At 37.4% G+C, this 19,502-nt stretch overlaps 1 protein-coding gene across 9 annotated transcripts in view; it reads left to right on the top strand.

Annotated features, from left to right (window-relative positions):
- Positions 1-19,502, top strand: part of otofa (otoferlin a) — a 116,467-nt gene that overhangs the window by 88,219 nt on the left and 8,746 nt on the right. For 3 of the 9 annotated variants that reach the window (XM_015608738.3, XM_049482978.1, XM_049482983.1), the window contains exons 23-43: positions 856-1,045; positions 1,383-1,507; positions 2,442-2,576; positions 3,826-3,987; positions 5,332-5,403; positions 6,775-6,894; positions 7,179-7,340; positions 10,032-10,194; positions 10,444-10,598; positions 10,825-10,854; positions 11,085-11,219; positions 12,053-12,128; positions 13,052-13,194; positions 13,307-13,444; positions 13,656-13,793; positions 13,965-14,092; positions 14,886-15,056; positions 15,178-15,338; positions 15,466-15,608; positions 15,828-15,916; positions 17,332-17,430. In XM_015608738.3, the coding sequence (XP_015464224.3) occupies positions 856-1,045; positions 1,383-1,507; positions 2,442-2,576; positions 3,826-3,987; positions 5,332-5,403; positions 6,775-6,894; positions 7,179-7,340; positions 10,032-10,194; positions 10,444-10,598; positions 10,825-10,854; positions 11,085-11,219; positions 12,053-12,128; positions 13,052-13,194; positions 13,307-13,444; positions 13,656-13,793; positions 13,965-14,092; positions 14,886-15,056; positions 15,178-15,338; positions 15,466-15,608; positions 15,828-15,916; positions 17,332-17,430 (2,735 nt within the window). Of the gene's footprint in view, positions 1-855; positions 1,046-1,382; positions 1,508-2,441; positions 2,577-3,825; positions 3,988-5,331; positions 5,404-6,774; positions 6,895-7,178; positions 7,341-10,031; positions 10,195-10,443; positions 10,599-10,824; positions 10,855-11,084; positions 11,220-12,052; positions 12,129-13,051; positions 13,195-13,306; positions 13,445-13,655; positions 13,794-13,964; positions 14,093-14,885; positions 15,057-15,177; positions 15,339-15,465; positions 15,609-15,827; positions 15,917-17,331; positions 17,431-17,625; positions 17,725-19,502 lie in introns of all 9 variants that reach the window. The other 6 variants (XM_049482972.1, XM_049482984.1, XM_049482986.1 and 3 more) reach the window with 3 other exon arrangements.

Below are 19,502 nucleotides of genomic sequence, written 5' to 3'. Positions count from 1 at the left end.
GCAGCTGCTGAAGCTCTGAAACCTTATCAGACCTCTGAAAACAACAGCAGCTCTTTACAGAGTAATGTGTTGTAAAGTGGTTGGGATCCAATTCTATCACAGCTGTTCTTTTGTAAATACATTCTATATTGTAACACATTTAAAGTAGAACTCTGGTGTGAAATTGACTTTGGTGGGGTAAAACATGATATGGAGTACTAATCTTTGTTGAATAGACCACTTCCATTCTCCTGCAGTTTTCCGAGATCCAGTAATTTGTTACAGTTTGTCCAAACATGCTTTAGAATGGATGATATGGGGCATATTTTGCCCGTGCAGATAAATCGCTTTTTATATTAATTATTCAGGCTCAAAGTAGCTCCACATCTCATTGGTAGAATCCAGAGAGCCCTGACTTTTAAAACGAGGCATTAATAACTGTAAGTGCACAACAAGCTTATTAAAAAACACTGTTTACAACCCGTAGCGTAACATGTAAACATAACATCCATTCTAAACCATGTTTGGACAAACTGTAAAAATCTCAGAAAGCTGTGGGAGAGCGGAGGTGGGCTATTACACAAAGTTGAGTACTCTTTATCATGTTTTACTACACCAAAGGTCAATTTTACACTGGAGTTCTCCTTTAAATGTATATATTAATATTAATGAGGTATACAGTATACGCTTCAGTAAGCTAACTACATTATCCTTATGATAATGTGCAAACTTTACACACCACAGATATTTTAGCTTCTAGACTACTTTTACATTACAGGGAAAATGTGAATCTTTGATTTCTCAGTAGACTATTTCTTTAACTGAGCTCATTGTTTGCTGTTAACAGCTTCATATTGTTCTTCTGTTTATTTGCAGTTGCCTGGAAAGAAGGGCTTCGGTCCGGCTGGCTGGACTGTCCAGGCTAAGCTGGAGATGTACCTGTGGTTGGGCCTGAATAAACAGAGGAAGGACTTTCTGAGTGGTCTGCCCAACGGTTTTGAGGAGAATAAAGCAGTGAAAGGCACGGGTCTACAGGCTGTACCTCCCATCAGCCTTACGTACAACAGTAAGTTCCCCATGTAACCAAGTCATGCTCTCCTGTTTAAAACAGCCACTGTATTCACATTATGTCTAAAAGGGAAAAATTGCATGCCTTTATACATATTTATAATGATGGCCATTTTGATGTTGAGTACTTCAAGGCAAGAGGAACTGGTCAGTATGAATTATCATCATGCAAACGATAGACATTCACTCTGACGAGTTCTGCTTGGCATGTAGTGATCAAAGTGTCGAAGTTCTAGGTAGAATATGTGGTATGACGTTTCTTTTACAAAGACATTCGGCACAGATCATTACCTGACTTTCTACTGGTTTCATGAGTCCTCTATCTCTGTTTTTAGTGAAGCAGGTGTTCCAGCTGAGAGCTCACATGTATCAGGCTCGCAGTCTGTTTGCTGCTGATACTAGTGGACTTTCTGACCCTTTTGCAAGAGTATTCTTTTCTACACACAGCCAGGTTACAGAGGTACGTCCCTGTGCTATTTTAATGAATAGTACTATACTGTTGTGACATACTATACATTTGTGTTATGTATAAAATTGCTATGTATAAAATGATACATTTTACATGTCTATACATTTATGTCCACATGTTTGTAGACACCCACTTACTTATTACCTACATTTGGCTGCAGTAACAGTCTATTTTTTTAGGGACATTGCTGTGTAAATTTGATTGTATTCAGTCACATCAGCGTGAGGTCGTGGTGAGGTCAAGTACTGATGTTGAATATTTAATTTAGGATCAAAAAATCACAAATTTTTAAGAATGCACCGATACCATTTTTTGTTGCAACTGAGTATGAGTATGAGTACATGTATTTTGTACTCTGATATCTACTTAAAACAAAGCAGTCAGGAGCATTATGTAATAGTGTAGCCGTTAGTGTAAAGTAGTGCAATGCAACATTTAATTTGTTCATTTTAAGTTTTGTTGTAAAAGTCACACTATTTAAACATTTTCTTTACTTTAACAAGCATATTTGTACGAAAGTATGAAATCATGCTTAGATAAAAATAGAGATTAGTATTACTCAATGGATTTACAGTCCCCTATAAAAAGTATTGGAACAGTGAGGCTGATCCCTTTATTTCTGCTGTGAACTGAAAACATTTGGGTTTGTCACCAAAAGAAGTATATGAGACACTTTAACAATTCAGTTTTTATTTGCAGGTATTTACATCTGGGTCTGATACATAGTTTAGAAGATAGCACCTTTTGTTTTAAACCCACACATTTTTCTTGTAAGCAAAAGTATTGGAACAGACAAACTTAAGACTTAATCATTAGTTGCAAACGCTTTACTAATGCTTTATTCATGTGGTTTGGATCTGGAACTGTATATATATATATATTATATTATATTGTATTAATATACAGACATGTTTGGCTGTTTCAGGTGCTCAGTGAAACTCTCTGTCCTACATGGGACCAGCTGTTGGTGTTTGATAACGTGGAGCTCTACGGTGAGGCGACTGAACTGCGAGATGACCCTCCAATCATTGTTATAGAAATTTATGACCAGGACACTGTGGTAAGATTCTACTTTTCTAAGCACTTGTTTAACTATCCTGTCAAGACATTAAATGGAAATGAAAATTCCGACACTTTCAGTACTAATCTTGTGGTTTCAGCATGTTTTTCCATTTTTTGAGTCTGTAATGGACTGATAAGGCACTCCAGTGTAGTTCTGATAAGAGTGTGGAGAAATGTGTCCCATTGTCCTGACTAGATGTTTGTTCCTGTTTGGCTCTCTGGCTCGGCCTCTTTGCTGGATGACACTTGGGCTAAGTAGAGTGTGAAAGCTTGCTGTAGCTGTGCTTAATATGCAGTTAGCCAAGCTTTACAAGGCATGCAAGAGGTGGACTAAACTGGGTCTGGACCCTGGGGAGAAGAACTGTATAATCACAAGTCAGTTACATTTGATCGCATTGATTACATAATACAAAACGACTGAGAAATAATGAAGTTAATTTTTTTTTTATTCCCACCCCTCGCATTTCCTTGTTCTCTGCAGTTAGAGAAGCTAGCAATGCTGTTTGTTTTAGCTTTGCTTATAGTTGTAGTTTTAGAGTTAGTAGCTATGGCTTTAGCTGCAGTTGTTGTATTACTGCGGCAGTGAGTGTGGGAGGTGAGACCGTGAGAGCCATACTGCAAAGCAGTTAAAAAGTTTATTGTCACACGGGCCAAACCAAGAACAGACACTCACAGATACCAATCAAACAATTTATTAATAACAAAGGGGTTAGACTTACAGGGTTAGTCAAAGACAGGCAGAGTCAGTATTAGAATGGCAGCAATAGTAAACAATATATCAGAGTGAGCAGGCAAAAGGGTCATACACAGGGAAATCCAACATGCAAAAGACTAAGCTAAAAAGTAGTCTAATTACTAACATAGATTCAGCAACGGTAAACTAACGATAGAAAGGGCAAGGCAAAAGTGTAGTCAAAAAACAGTCTGGTAAATAGCCCGACCAGTAATGGAAGCAGTTAGAAACCTCCTTGTTAGAGTTCATGTCATGTAAGTGGACAGTGAGCCACTAGTTTGAGAACATATGGTACATTGAATACAGTCAAGATACAAGTGTATTTTTATCTAGTTTAAATGGATTTTAACATTTTTATTTGAAACAATCTATACAGATTTATAATTTAAAAACCACCTCCAATCTCCAATAAACAGTGAATTATATTATACTTATATTACACATGTCAACACTGCCCCCTAGTGTTTGTGAATGGTTTTACACCGATCTGTATGTGACTGTGTTTTGTGTGCAGGGGAAAGCAGAGTATATTGGCCGAACTTTTGCCAAGCCGCTCACCAAGATGGTTGATGAGCATTACGGCCCCCCGCGTTTCCCACCCCAGCTTGAGTACTATCAGATCTACAGAGGAAACTGCACTGCAGGGGAGCTGCTGGCTGCCTTCGAGCTGCTGCAGGTACAGCATGCTGCAGGAGTCCAGTCACATCTTAAATTGGGATTCGAGTTTGAGTTTAGACTCTAGCAAGAGCATACAAGACAGCGCTTAATATTCAACACACTGTATCTTCCTTTTATTGCTCATGCTTTGATGTATCATCGCTGTCTGAAAAAAAACTTGCATCTCAATTTCTGTCAATTTTTAGTTTACTACATCATTTAAACATAACAGATAACCTTCACATTGATTATGTTTCAAACTGGCTAGAATAAATAAGTAAAATCTTTTCATTTAAACTTAAGAAGGATTTTACTTCTCTGTTAAGTTACTATTTTTGAGATGCATGTTTTTTTCTCTGGACAGTGATTATATGTGATCTTTCTAATAAAGGATGCCATGTCAACAAAAAAGGATAATTAGCACACCTATGGATTAACAAGCAAAGCTGCTATTCAAAAACTCATATCAAAGCATGTAATTTAAAAAATAAATATATAATAAATTCACTTATAAACTGTAACAGAGCATTTATTCCAGAATTTAAAAGAAGGCATGGTATGTGAAAATATTTAGTAAATTTTTTTTTTACACACACACGCCATAGTATACCATTTTTAATAACTGCAGTGGTTTTCAAAAAAAAAGTGATGCATTTAGTGTACTAGATTTAAATGTAACAAATCTTGGAATTTTCACACTCATGTAAAGGTTTGGGCATCCTTAGTCAAACAATGTGTTTTTAAGTGTGTAAATAGGTTCACGTTCTCTACAAAGATCTACAGAGACTACTTTTGCATGGTTTTACATGTATTTGTTTAATTTAACATAAAAAGAGAAAACGTCCCTTAAATATATACATGCAATTGACTGATCCTGTTATCTATAATTTAAAAATGAATTTTGCACACTACAGAAAACCATTAGAACCCCAAGGTAGTGCACTACCTCACTCACTTGTCTGCGATGAGCAACAACAACCAACACCACCAGAAAGGCATTATATTTTTCCAACATGTTAAATTTGGAAAATAAATATTAATTGTTAAATTGAATGTCTAAGCTACAAAAAAATACATCATTTGGATATATTCACTTATTTTTACTTAACCAACAAAAATCTGGGGTGCCCAAACTTTATGTATCAAGACGTATCAACACACACAGTTACTATCCAAGCAAGAGTACACAGAACATGTGAATTATCTACATATTTGAATCAAATAAATGCAGTTCACTTTGTTCAGTGTCTTACAGAGCAGCTTATTTCCTCAACTGTCTTTCTTCCTGCTTTCCCTCTCACTTTTGCTTCATTCTTTCATGATCTTCTGTCCTATCTGTGTCCCATTCGCTGCCCTCCGGCAGATCCCTTACGACGATGAGGAGATCAGGAGGGCTCTTATTGCTGTCCATGACTTTGCTGTCCCTCAGATCAAGGTGCTTCTCTCAACCCTTCACTTCATGCTTCTATAATCAGTCTCTGCCTCTATCTCTCCCTGCAGTTCTCCATTCCTCTGTAACAGAATCCATCCTCTTTACTATTACTGTCTTCTGGCTACTGTTTTACACTCAATACACAAGGATTGATTGGAGACTATTTGACAAAACAAGAAAAGGAACACCTTACACCTTAACCACCTTATCATGAGTTGTGTTGATTAAATACTATGAAATACTATAAGCTAAAAATTCTAGTTCAATAGGAATTCTAGTCCAGTAATAAAACATACCATTTAAGTTACTGGTTGTCTAGCTCATTAACAAGCTCTTATCCAGCATATGGTATGTTATTATATGTTCTTATAACTCATATTACATACATAATGTGATGTATGGCTGCGATTCATTAGCCAGTTAGTTAATGAGTGGTCAAAGGTCACTGTTTTTGGTTTAAGGACATTGCAGTGCATTCTGAATGAAGGGATTTAACCAACTGAAGATATCTGATATATGTGCTTAGTGTGTAGGGAATACAAAAGCAATGCTTAGGGATCAAGCTGAGTGAAATGTAGCTAAATAGTTTTATACTTTGTTTGTGGTAACTGAGATAGCTAACAAGCTAATCGCTAAGTTAGGCTGAGAATGGCTGAACACAGGTTTTCGGACTATAAAGTGCACTTAATATCCTTTAATTTTGAATTTTTAATGAATTTTACTAGTCAAGTATTAAGGAGCAGTAAAACGACTTCGCTGAGGTACAGTGTTATACAGGAGTTTCAGTTTAACTTAGTTCTCCAGCACCGAGACTGGAGCAGGATTAGCATTAGCAGCGCTAGCTCTTTTACCATTCTGAGGTAAGTATATCGGACTTTATAAGGCCTGCGTTTTTAACGCTAAATGCTGCTGCTAACCACAGCTAGCGCTGCTGCTAACCACAGCTAGCGCTGTGAAAATGTAACTTAATCTTACTGTAAATAACGTAAGCACTTTACTCACCCAAATAAAGTTTTCAGGAGAGAAATCTGTGTAGATATGATCTCGTGCACCTTATGTGGGAAAATGGACCAGAAAATACACATTCTCTGATAGTGTGCCTTATACTACGGTGCGCCTTATAGTCTGTCTGTAAAATACAGTAATTTATATTACCCAAAGCCACCAACTAGAGCTGTTATACGTAGTTTTAGGCAGATGTATTGTATATCATGATGCTCACATCAATATCCTGTATATACTTTTTAACTGTATTTTACTGTGTATGGTTGACAAGTTAACTAACCCTAACATGCTAACAACACCAAAATTCAGTTTAGGGATAAAGTCAAGCTAAAAGCTAGCTGATTTTTCTGCATGCCTTTCTACACACAGATTGGTCCAGCTGGACGGACAGAGCTTCCTCCCATTGATGGGCCAACTGATGTTGACCGAGGTCCCATCTTACCTGTGCCTCTGGGCATACGGCCCGTCCTCAGCAGATACCGCATAGAGGTGAAGAACTCAACACCAACACTAACCATGTCATGCATTTCTGAAAGAAATTTAGAGAAAGCACCCAGTCTCTTTAGACCTTTTCATTTTCTTCTTTCTTAACTTCAGTTTAAAAATCAAAAGCATGTCATTTAAAAAAAAAAAAAAAAAACACTGTTAGAATGTAACTATCAATGTGGACTGTGATATGTGTAAAAATGTACCTAGCTAATTATTACAGATTTTGATTATTCTAACTCTGTTTTGAAGTAATTTTGAGACTGGTCTTCTCCATCACACTTTAGGTCTTGTTCTGGGGGCTGCGGGACCTGAAGAGAATTAACCTGGCGCAGGTCGACAGGCCTCGAGTGGACATTGAGTGTGCAGGCAAAGGAATCCAATCAGCTCTCATTCAGAATTACAAGAAAAACCCAAATTTCAGCACCCTGGTCAAGTGGTTTGAAGTGGTAAGTAATTTGTGTCTTGTTTTGGTCCAAAACCCAGTCTGAAATAAAAATGAAAGATCACATTTTGTAATCCTGGTCATATTAAGCTTGATTTATTCATATAATTTAAAACAAAACTCTTGTTTTCTTTTTTTTTGCATTAAAATATAACTACTTTCTTAAGTCTGCTTATAAAGCACAATCCAAATATATAATTTCTAAAAACATCATCATACTTACTTTATACATTTATACCATGCATAATGTAAGATGTGTTAGAGGGGTAAGAATCCCCCCAGCCCTGAGCTGTAAAGCAGAGGAACTTTGACGTCCAGAGGTTCTCTGGAATGATGGCGCTCCATCCAATAATTTTAGGATTTGTTGTGGAGCTGGGGGTGAGGTTGGGTGATGACCATCCAGCATTCTTATTAATGCTCTTAAAATTCAAATAAATTAAAATACATATAAATGTCACTTTTACGACAGATGTCATAAAGCAGCTACACAAAGATGTGAGTCCTGCTTCTTAATTTAGCAGAAAGCCTTCACTGAACAAAAGAGACAGTTAGTAAAACAAAAGTAAGATTAACTCCCTTTATAATACCATTGATTTACTATAAAGTGTGTCCCAATTCTTTTGTCCATATACAATGTAGCTTGATCTTATTAGATCTAGTACCAGTTCAATGAAATTCCACAGGACCAGAGGTGGTTTTAGACTAGAATTTTTGACTTATTTTTCATTGACTGATCATAAATTAAAGTACTTATTAAAAACATTTTAAGAGCTAGGTGTTCCAAAATCTTTGTCCATCTACATATACAAAATATAGGTGCTTCTTTAAACAGTGTTATAGAATAACCAATTTTAGTTTAGTTGGTTTTAAAAAGACATTTTTGTAAGTAATCGTAGACATGTAACAGTGAAGCATTTTCCCAGTAAAAAGCCTTTAAAATCCACTTAAATTAAACTTTGGTACCAAAAAATGCTCAAATAAATCAAATCAAATCAAATCAAATTTATTTGTATAGCGCTTTTTACAACAGGTGTTGGCACAAAGCAGCTTTACAGAAACATGATTACAGGACAAAGAATCAGGCAAAACATTACACATAGAAAATACAGAATACAGAACCCCCAGTGAGCGCGGAGGCAAGGAAAAACTCCCTCAGAGCTGCAGGAGGAGGAAGAAACCTTGGGAGGACCAAGACTCACATTAAAGGGGGGACCATCCTACCACTGGTCAAACGGCTTTTAAATTAAAATTTAAAAAGTCTTTTATACATCCATATAGGTTTTATGTACTCAGGAGTGTAATAGCGCCACTAATGGCTTGGATGTAATCTGTAGTGGAGAGTAAGATGGTCGATGAGCAGCTGATCTGTGGTGGTGGTGGAGAAGAGCTGACTTCAGAAACTTCCATCAGTCTGGCCGGACAGGAGACGCGAGAGCCTGAGGGTCCAACATCGGTATCGGGTCAGACAGGTGGGCAGTCAGTAACTCGGAGGAAGGCAGAGAGATGGAATTAGTTTTGACTGGATTTATGCAAAACTGAGAATATTAAAACATTATCAGAGTGTGGCAAATGACTCCGGCAGAACTGAATAAAACAGCCTAACTAAAGGCAGAGAGCCAGAAGGTAACATAGACATGGAGGCACCCTGAAACACCAGCATCCACCCACTCCACCGTCCACAAACCTGAGTGACCGTGTGCAGTGGGAGAACAACAGCACCAGCATCTCAGTTTACCACAATTTCCTCTGTCCATGAACCCCTGAATCTGCAGCCTTATCTAAAGGGAAAAACATTAATTACCAAAAGCTAAACTAAACAAGTAAGTTTTCAGTCTAGACTTAAAGATTGAGACTGTGTCTGAGTCCCGAACATATTCGGGGAGATTATTCCAGAGTTGAGGCGCTTTATAAGAGAAAGCTCTTCCTCCTGCAGAGCTCCTCTGAATTTTAGGCACTACTAATAAACCAGCACCCTGAGATCTGAGTAATCGCGGTGGTTCATAACAGGAGATGAGGTCTCGTAAATACTCAGGAGCGAGTCCGTGTAGGGCTTTATACGTTAACAGGAGAATTTTATAGTCTATGCGGAATTTGACTGGAAGCCAGTGCAGTGCTGATAGTACTGGACTAATATGGTCAAATTTTCTCGTTTTAGTAAGGACCCTGGCTGCAGCATTTTGAACTAGCTGAAGTTTATTTAAGTTACTGCCGGAACATCCAGACAGTAGCGCATTACAATAATCTAGCCTTGAGGTAATGAAGGCATGGACTAATTTTTCTGCGTCATGCAGTGATAGGGCATTTCTTAGCTTGGCAATATTACGGAGGTGTAGAAAAGCTGTTCTAGTAACATTAGATATGTGTTTATCGAATGCTAGATCTGAATCTATGATAACTCCAAGGTTTTTAGCTGCTGAACCAGGGGTGGCTGAGAAGTCAGCCAGATTTAGCATTAAGTCTGATAATTTATTTCTAGCAGCTTTGGGGCCTAATAGGAGAACTTCTGTTTTATCACTATTTAATAGGAGGAAGTTGTGCGACATCCATGATTTTACATCTTCTACACAATCCTCGATTTTCTTTAATCTCACTCTGTCAAAATAATATTTTGATAATTAGATTCTGTTATATTGTTTACACTCTTTGATACTGTTGTGAATGGTTTCAATAACAGTCTTTTTTACTTTTTTTGCAGGATCTGCCAGAGAACGAGTTGCTTCATCCTCCTCTGAATATTCGGGTGGTAGACTGCAGAGCATTTGGCCGCTACACATTGGTGGGCTCACATGCTGTAACCAGTCTGCGCAAGTTCATCTACATCCCTCCTGACAAAAGGTCCAATAACTGGGCTAATACAGGTAACATCTAACTTCTAAGCATGTTTCCTTAACCTTTCTTTAAATCTCCTAGACTTTCCTGAAATAAAATCCTGTCTAACCCTCCAGAACTTTCTTATTCACCTCACTATCATCAGCAGAATACTGAAAGAACAAGAGTTTTTTAAACTTTAGCGCATTTTCTTTCTTCCTTCCGCCTCTGTCCTCTTTCTGACCTGTTGGTGCCACTGTCCTGTCCTGTCCTGCTGAACTTGACCCTGCCCACTCCAGCTAGACTGGCCAATGGCTACTTGGCTCTCACCAATGGGACCTCCCGTTCCCGCCCCTACTCCCGCCCCATCTCTCACTCCTCAGGTGACATCGTGGTCAACATGGACTCTGAGCCCAATGTCAAGAAGATGGAGACTGTTGTAAAACTGGATGCTGTGAGTTTTTTTTTAATATGTATAATAGAGACCTAAAACAAACATAACTACACAGTTAAGCTCTTCACTGTGTCTGCTGCATAAGAACACTTGCACATCCCTATTAAATATGTTTTGTATTTATCCTTTGTGATTATATGTGTTTTACCCTCATGTTGGTGTGTAATAGTGTGTTCTGTTTAGAATTGTGATTTGATGTCTGTTTATTGTGGCCCCCTCTCTGTAGACCTCTGATGCTGTTGTTAAAATTGATGTGGTAAGTTGCAACATGAGTTCAGATTTTAAAAGCTTTCTATGCAATGGATGACATCTTTACACCTTCTCTATCGAGTGTCTTCTAGCAAAACATATTGTATGCATTAATCTATTCTGTTTAAATCATTTGAGATCCAATTTGCATTGTATTCTTTCAGTCAGTGTTTTCTAACATAATTTGAGGAGTTTAAGTTTTTTATTTTCAACCAGTCATTCTCCTTACCTTAACAGAATGAGGAAGAAAAGGAAAAAGACAAAAAGAAGAAAAAGAAAAAGAAGGGAGAGGAGATAGAAGATGAGGAGCCAGATGAGAGCATGCTGGACTGGTGGTCAAAGTACTTTGCTTCAATAGAGACCATGATGGAGGTGAGAGATTGTGTGCTTTCTCTCCCAGAAAAATGTGGTTGTCTTGTATTATTAACTCCTTTTCACAAACCTATGAGTAGCACCATGTCTGGTCTCTGATCTTTTGTTTTCTGTTAATAATGTGAAACCTCACTACACCACCACACTTTTGTTTCATTGATGTGTAATGAAATTTTCATTACAAACAAAACAAAGCAGACAATTTGTAAATTTTTATTTTAGTTTTTTTAGAACCTGTTACTCTATAAAACATGACATATTTTAATCCATAGAACACATAATTAGGAAGAGAAAGTTCCAAAACAGCAACTTTACAGTCGAGATAAACCCTTCTTTACTTTCAATGGAAGTTTGTATAAAAAGAGTTTATTTCAGGTCATTTTGGGGATTTTCTAATGGTCCATTCATGAAGAAATTTCAACACAGTGGAAGAGATTCTGTTTTTTACACTGAGATCGACAAAATTTGGAGAAACTTAGTTCTCATTGGACAGCGGTGATATTCTGTTTGAGCTCACACATTCTCTCAGGAAAAAATACAGTGCATCCAAAAACAAAATCCTCAGTACAAACTTCTACACATTGATCTGTTTTACAATGCACGGAATTTATAAACCATAAATAATATTTAGTCAGTTGATTTCCATTTTTAAGAGATTTTTCATTTTATTTGTTGCATTATTATACACCAAACATTTGTAACATTAGTACTACTAACAGATGAAGTGAAAAACATCAGATTAGTTGTGGCTGCTGAATATCAGACTGGGGATGGTGCAGTAATTGCTGTTTGCTGTACGCATTTAAGACTTCATTGTCTTTACATGAATGTAGAACCTACGAGTCCAGGAAGCAGCATGGGCTGAGGCTGAGGAGAGAGAAGATTTGGAGATTGCGGCAGAGGGAGCAGGTAAATACAGAAGCACACATCCTTTCCTCTTATCCTATCACTCTTATCCTACATTTTTACTGTTGTCAGTACCTGAGTATCAATGAGGATCTGCTGCTGTCATTAGTAAGAAGAGCAGCTTTTGTGGGACTGTTCTGCTTATTATTACCAATGAATCTTGCATAGTTAGATATTCTCAAAGAATGATGACTGATGAGTGAAGATACTTAGATAGTTATTGGGGACTGGCAACAGCGACATTAAAAAGGAAAAGCGTTTTTGGCATGCTTAGAATAAAGCCATTTCCCCTCCTGGTAGTCTGGTTAGTTACATAGTTAAACAAGAGTTTTTTCACTCTTGATGTGGTTAGTTTGGGCAGGTTTGAATACATAAATTACACTTGTTAGCAAACCAAAACAACCACACAGATCATTGAGAGGAGATGTTCTTAGTCCAGTCCCAAACAAGCTTTAGAGTGTTTTTTGTATGTGGTGAGAACGTAATACAATCTTGATCTGGTTTAACTATCACGGTTCACACAGCAATTAAGGCTGGTTTAAGCAGCTTAACCTGGTTTATTGCCATCTCTACAGTTTCTCCATGTTAAACTGTGCAGAAATATGAATAATATGTCTGACACTGTGTCCACCTGCTTCACAATGTTAGATGTTAGCCATTTCACAACATTACCGTTACCCACCAATCCATGTTTTTGTGTTTAGAACATTTATATACATAATTGTCTTATGTCCTTATTTTTGCCATGAAGCTTAACTGTAGGCTTCAGTCACACCAGCCTGTTTTTGTTTAAAACCTCTCATGGCTTGAAAATGTCATCTTTGTGTCCTATAGCGTCTGACATATTCAGTGTTTGTTTCCACCCACTTCTTCCACTCCACCCTCACCCTCCACCCTTCCAATTTCACTGTCCATCTTAACCTCAGAAATCAAAAGTGATGACTCTTGTACAAAAGGCACGAAGCCCAAAGAGAAGAACAAGATAAAGAGCTCAAAGGACAAGAAGAAGAGCCACGGCAGTGATGGGACAGAGAAAAAAGTGCCCAAACCCAAAGTAGACGAGCTTTTGGTCAGTGCTTCACTCTGAAAACACCACATCACATGTAATTTTAAAAAGTTTGAATTAAATTATTTTAGGTTTGTTCTGTTTTTTGTAATGTATGTGTTTTGTTTATGCTCAGGTCTACAATAAGGAGCTGGAGACTGAGTTTGATCACTTTGAAGACTGGCTTCACACCTTCAACCTGTACAGAGGGAAGGCCATAGATGATGATGACCAAAACATTGTGGATGACGACAGGATTGTGGGCCGATTTAAAGTATGATCCTTACACCTCTGTGTTATCAGACAATGCAACTTAAAGCAGCTAAATGCATTCATTAGAAAGGGTGTCCACAAAACATTTTAACATAACGTAGGAATGCTTTTATGTGTTTAATGTGGTGAACTGCACTGTTTAGTTGAATCGCTTATGTCTCTCTCTCTCTCTCTCTCTCTCTCTCTCTCTATCTTTCCGACCTTTAACCTAGGGGTCATTGTGCATGTACAAGCTGCCTCTGTCAGATGAAATCACCAGAGATGTTGGATTCGATCCAAATATGGGCATGTTTCAGAGTATCCCACACAATGATCCCATCAATGTACTTGTGAGGGTTTATGTTATCAGGGTAAGTCACTTTTTTTTTTGCAGTTAGACGAATGCATATTGCACATGTAGTGCACATTGTGGTATGTCTAAATTAAATTAATAATAAAAAAAACAGTTAGAATATATTATAATACATTTTAGAATATATTTTTAAATTGAGTAATTATCCACGGTTGGTCTATTTTTTCAGGCAACAGACCTTCACCCTGCAGATATAAACGGAAAAGCTGATCCATATGTTGTTATCAAGCTGGGAAAGTCAGAGATCAAGGACAAGGAGAACTACATCTCTAAACAGCTGAATCCTGTCTTTGGGAAGTAAGTATGTCTGATGGTGAAGTTTGAAAAGAGTAGGTCCTTATCAGTAACGAATCTATTAATCAGTAGTGTCTGTAAAGGTTTACCAGTGGTAGTAGGAATTGTAGTTGTAGAAATAGACGAGTTTTACTGTGTAGACCAGCCTAAATACTAACATTTAAGAGAAGCTTCTGGTTTTCCTGTACATTGAAAAAAATTATCTTAGCAAGTAAAATTATCTAATTTCACTGATAAGAATTGTTGTTTTACTGAGCATTGTCCGTGTAAGATTATTTAGCTTATGTTAAAGGAATTATGATCAGTCCTACTTAGATTTTTCACCTTATTTTAAGTATTTTGAACTTAAAATAAGCACAAAAAGTCACCAGTGGTTTTTGCTTGATTTAGGTCTTATTTCAGTAATTTTGAGACTCAGATTTTATTATTTTTAGAAATGTGTGAAAAAAAATGCTTACCCCATTGGCAGATTCTTTTGCTTAATATAAGAACATATACATCTCAATTTGCATATATTTTGTCTAGTTCTGCCTATGTATTTTTTGCAGTGTACGCTTCCATCTCATGTCTTCTGATTTTTGGTTTCATCAGCATGCAGCTGTTGTGGAAAACAGTATTCCACCCGCACTTCTCTCGCTCTGCTACAGTGTTTTAGTTAGAACACTAGGACCTGTGGCATGTTAGTCTTTATAATAAGGATGTTCAGAGTTTTAAAAACATAAGTAGCCCCCCCCCCCCCCCAAAAAAAAAAAAAACATGTTCTCTGCTTAATTAAGCTTTATTATTTGTTTGAAAGGTCCTTTGACATTGAAGCCACGTTTCCAATGGAGTCTATGCTGACAGTCTCAGTGTACGACTGGGATTTAGTTGGCACTGATGATTTGATCGGAGAGACCAAAATTGACTTGGAGAACCGTTACTACAGCAAACACAGAGCCACCTGTGGCATCGCATCTAATTACTCTCTGTGAGCATTTCTTCTTCTAAGCATATTATCAGCTACAAATAGACCATCTATCAGCAGTGCCTGTTTCAATAGTTCAGCAGTTTAAACAGTAGAATTGTTTGATTTGGGTTTTTTTGAACAGTCATGGGTACAATGTGTGGCGAGACCCTCAGAAGCCCACCCAGATACTTGCAAAGTTGTGTAAGGAGGGCAAACTGGATGGACCGCATTATGGCCCAGGTGGAAAGGTTAAAGTTGCAAACCGCATCTTTCTCGGGCCAACGGATATCGAAGATGAAAATGGTGAGTCATTTAAGAGAAATGTGATCATTCTTTTCAGCTTAAACCTCTGTTTAACTGCAAGAGCATGTTTTAGTGTCTCAACATCAGGATGAGCACTGTTGAGGTGATGTGTGCGTATGCTCTACAGGTCTAAAGAAGCAAACAGAAGAGCATTTGGCTCTTACTGCACTGAAACACTGGGAGGAAATTCCTCGAGTGGGCTGCAAACTCATCCCAGAACATGTAGAAACCCGACCACTCCTCAACCCAGATAAACCTGGAATAGAGCAGGTGCAGTGATATCTCTTTTGTTGTTTAAGCAACCAGAGGATATTAAGGAAGTGTGTACAGTTCTCAGTTTATTACATAACTCTCTCATGCATATTCTGCAGAATTTTCTTTTACTTTAACAAAATAATGTATTTGTTACAGTGGTTAAAAAAAATTTCTTATCCATTTATAAATGTAAATGTGTACCATTTAACATGACTGTCTGTCCAAACTCTACAGGGTCGGCTTGAGATGTGGGTGGATATGTTCCCAATGGATGTTCCTTCACCAGGACCAGCCATAGACATATCACCACGGAAACCAAAGAGGTGTGTCTTTGCGTGTTTGTACAATCAGAGTTGTGTCCAACAATAAAGGTCATACAGTGAGCTACGATTTCACACTATTGATCCCTTAAGATGGTAAGATAAGTAAAAAAAAATCTACAAATCTAAATGTTCACCTAAAATGTAAACTAATGTAGCTGTTGAATTAGGAGAGTCTGTACATCATTTTGCAGCACACATGCTGCATGAGATGAGAACATGGAAATTGCCTAGTTTTTTAGCGTTTAAAAATATTAACAGATATATACAATATCAAATATTCCATTTTCCCCTCCTATTCAGACTACAGTGGATTAGCCTACACATATCTGTACGTTTTTAAAAACACATAAACACTTGCATTAGCATGCTGGTCCTGTACGTCTGGAGGTAAAGTGGTACCGTAGAAAGAGAGATATCAAAAGATTAAAAGGAGGATAAAAACACAGATATTTAATCACAAAATATACACTACTCACTAACAGAATTACAGATTCTGAACAGAGCATTACATATCTGTAATAGAACAGTATTTACCCACGATTATTTGATCCCTGACAGCCTTGTTTGTACGTTCCCTAAAACAACAAGCTTTAATAAATCAATAAAAATACATGAATTCATCTGAAATCTAGTTATATCTGTGTGTAGACATGGTAATTTTTCACAAGCACATTATGGACTTGATTATAATGTAATGTTTGAATGTTAGTCATGATAAGTATTGGAGAATCGGGCAAAAATATGCATGCATTTTGATTTTAGATTTTTAATAATCCTATTTTCCCTGCCCATGCATGCTCAAAAGTGATGTAGTTATGTGTACAGGAGCCAAAAAAAAACAAAAACTTTTTTTCAAATATCCAGACATGTGGATGAGACCTATATGACACATTTATCTGTTTATCTTTAAATTGACAAAAGTACAAAAAACAGATTGTTGTTACTACTTTTTTAACTATGCAGTGTATGTCTGTCCAAATGCTGAACTGTCATGTTAAGAAGTCATCCATTTTTCATACCTTACTGATCATCATCTTACCTTCATGAGCTTGTTTTTCCTAAGGGACTCCAGAATTACTCATCTGTCTTCCACAAGATCTCTCTCTCTATTTCTCTTTATCTCTCTGTCTCTCTCTCTCTCTCTCTCTCTCTCTCTCTCTCTCTCTGTCTCTCTCTCTCTCTCTGTCTCTCTGTCTCTCTCTCTGTGTGTCTCTCTCTCTGTCTCTCTCTCTCTCTCTCTCTCTCTCTCTCTCTGTCTCTCTGTCTCTCTCTCTGTGTCTCTCTCTCTCTGTCTCTCTCTCTCTCTCTCTCGCTTTACAACATTATGTTGTTAAATCTTTTTTAGTTTAGTCAGAGAGGCTCATAAGATGACCACATGTTCCCCCCTCTTCCCCCTCCCTCCATCACCTCACCAGATATGAGCTCAGGGTGATAATATGGAATACTGACGAGGTAATTCTGGAAGACGATGATTACTTCACAGGGGAAAAGTCCAGTGACATTTTTGTCAGGGGGTAGGTATGGGCAGGTGTGTGACAGACGTGTGGTTGGTCTTGTTAATCATTTGTTTTTGTTTTGTTTTGTTTGTTTGTTTCCTTTCCTGTTTTTATTTTCTTTGTTCGTTTTTTCGTTCGTTTGTTTCGTCTGTTTGTTTGGTTCGGTGTGGTTTTGTCTGTCCCCCACCCCTGCGTTACTGCTGTGCTGTCTAGCTTTGAGCTTCGTGTTATTATTTGGAACACTGATGACGTAATTCTAGAAGACGATGCTTTCATGACAGGAGAGAAGATGTCTGACATCTATGTCAGGGGGTAAAGACGATTCCATCGCATGGCTCGACTGTTCTGCCCAGCTTTCACCTCTAGCTCACTGAAAAAGCACGAAAGTTACCTAAAGCCTCCCCTCCCCTACTCTCCTCTTCCCAGCACTGCAAATTAAACACTGAAGCCCTCCAGGACCACAGCATTTAAACAACCTATAAAATACTAGTTCAATATTTGTCTGTTAAAGAATACTCAGTACAAATTACAAGTCTGAAACTGAGACTAAATGACTGTTTAGTAGGCAGCTGAATTTTTATTTTGCCTTGAGGATATGTTTGATTAAATGGTTTGGTCTTGGTCTTTCATTAAAACACAGCAGGACCCAAAACAGTTTGGGGATATCCCAGTGGCAGTGCATGAAGGCATAAAACATAATTGCATGGCAATAACTGCATAAGCTGCATTTCTTTTTTAAAAGACTATAAATACTGCAGTATTTGTTCTAATGCTGACACTATGTAGAGTACATTGCAATACCACACAAAACTCTCTCATAAATAGTGTTTTGTACAAATTTTAGGAAGTTGACTAGATTGGACCTGAAGAACTGTTTATTTGAGCAGTTATTGATTATTTACGCAGACATTTTAAACCAGTATTAGAATAAATACAAATGCTTTTCTGCCACGTCTTTGTTTATTAATAGTGTTAGTTTTTAATTTATTTTTTTACTTTTTTCATATTTGGATTTAGTCTAAAATGATATGGTGTTTCTACAAGCAAAAATGATTGCTGCTCAAAATATCTAAATACATGGAATTTGGACCCTGCCATGGTATTCTGCAGGGTGGGTCAAAATCACAGGACACTTTAATTTCAAAAAAGAAACAATTACGGCTTTTAAGATAGCAGTCATGTTCCGGGGCATAGCCTAAAAGATAGTCCCCCTCACCCACTGCTTGCTGGGTATTCAGATATGTAATGTTTTTGTTTCTCAAAATTAAAGGATGTCCTGTGACTTTTCACTCACCTTGTATATCACTAAAATTCTTTACAAAATATTTTTTATAGTTAATATTTATGAATTTACAATACTTTACAAAATACTTTTTGATATGAAGTTTTAATCTATGAATTTGGAATACTTTTACATATTATTTCATAAATCTAAAAGTGAAGTGTGAAGAGCTACAGGAGTTATTTACGCAATGATACGCTACAGGGAATGTTATAACGTGTAATATTGGCACTTTAATGGCATCTTTATTGAAAGATTTTGAGTTAAAGAGGTCGGGAAAATACGATCTATTTGGTAAAAAACAGTTACCTGTATAGTAATACATGGAAAGCCGCGGTTACAGTGCATTACTGGCTGATAGCAGCACTCATAGAACGCCTCTCAGCCAATCACATTGCAGGGTCGGAACTAACTGTGGTATAATAAATATACACTTTTTTAATTAATATATTGTTACATTTTTAGTTACTATAAATAAACCTGTACTGGCAAGGTAACTTAAATGCTTAAAATTGAAAGAAAAAGACTTTTTAAGTAAAAAATGCTTTGGGGATCAACACCTGACCCTAGCAGTTTGACTGGCCACATATTTTCTCTTGGCTGTATATTTTGAGTTCCATGAGCAGTTCCATGGTCAGAAGCTGTATATATGGTGAATCAGTTGATGGGCTACAGTCTCTCATTGTCCACCTTCAAAGTTGACCAACACCGTGGGTGTTTCTTAGACAGTGACTGATCGCTGAGTGCAGGTATAATGGATGGTGCTGACCAACTGTCAGATAAACATTGCAGCCGTGCTGACTCACAA

This window comes from Astyanax mexicanus, chromosome 1, assembly GCF_023375975.1.
Source record: "Astyanax mexicanus isolate ESR-SI-001 chromosome 1, AstMex3_surface, whole genome shotgun sequence".
Classification (NCBI taxonomy): Eukaryota; Metazoa; Chordata; class Actinopteri; order Characiformes; family Acestrorhamphidae; genus Astyanax; species Astyanax mexicanus.
The sequence above is the reverse complement of the archived record's forward strand: the minus strand, read 5'-3'. Positions and strand labels throughout refer to the sequence as shown.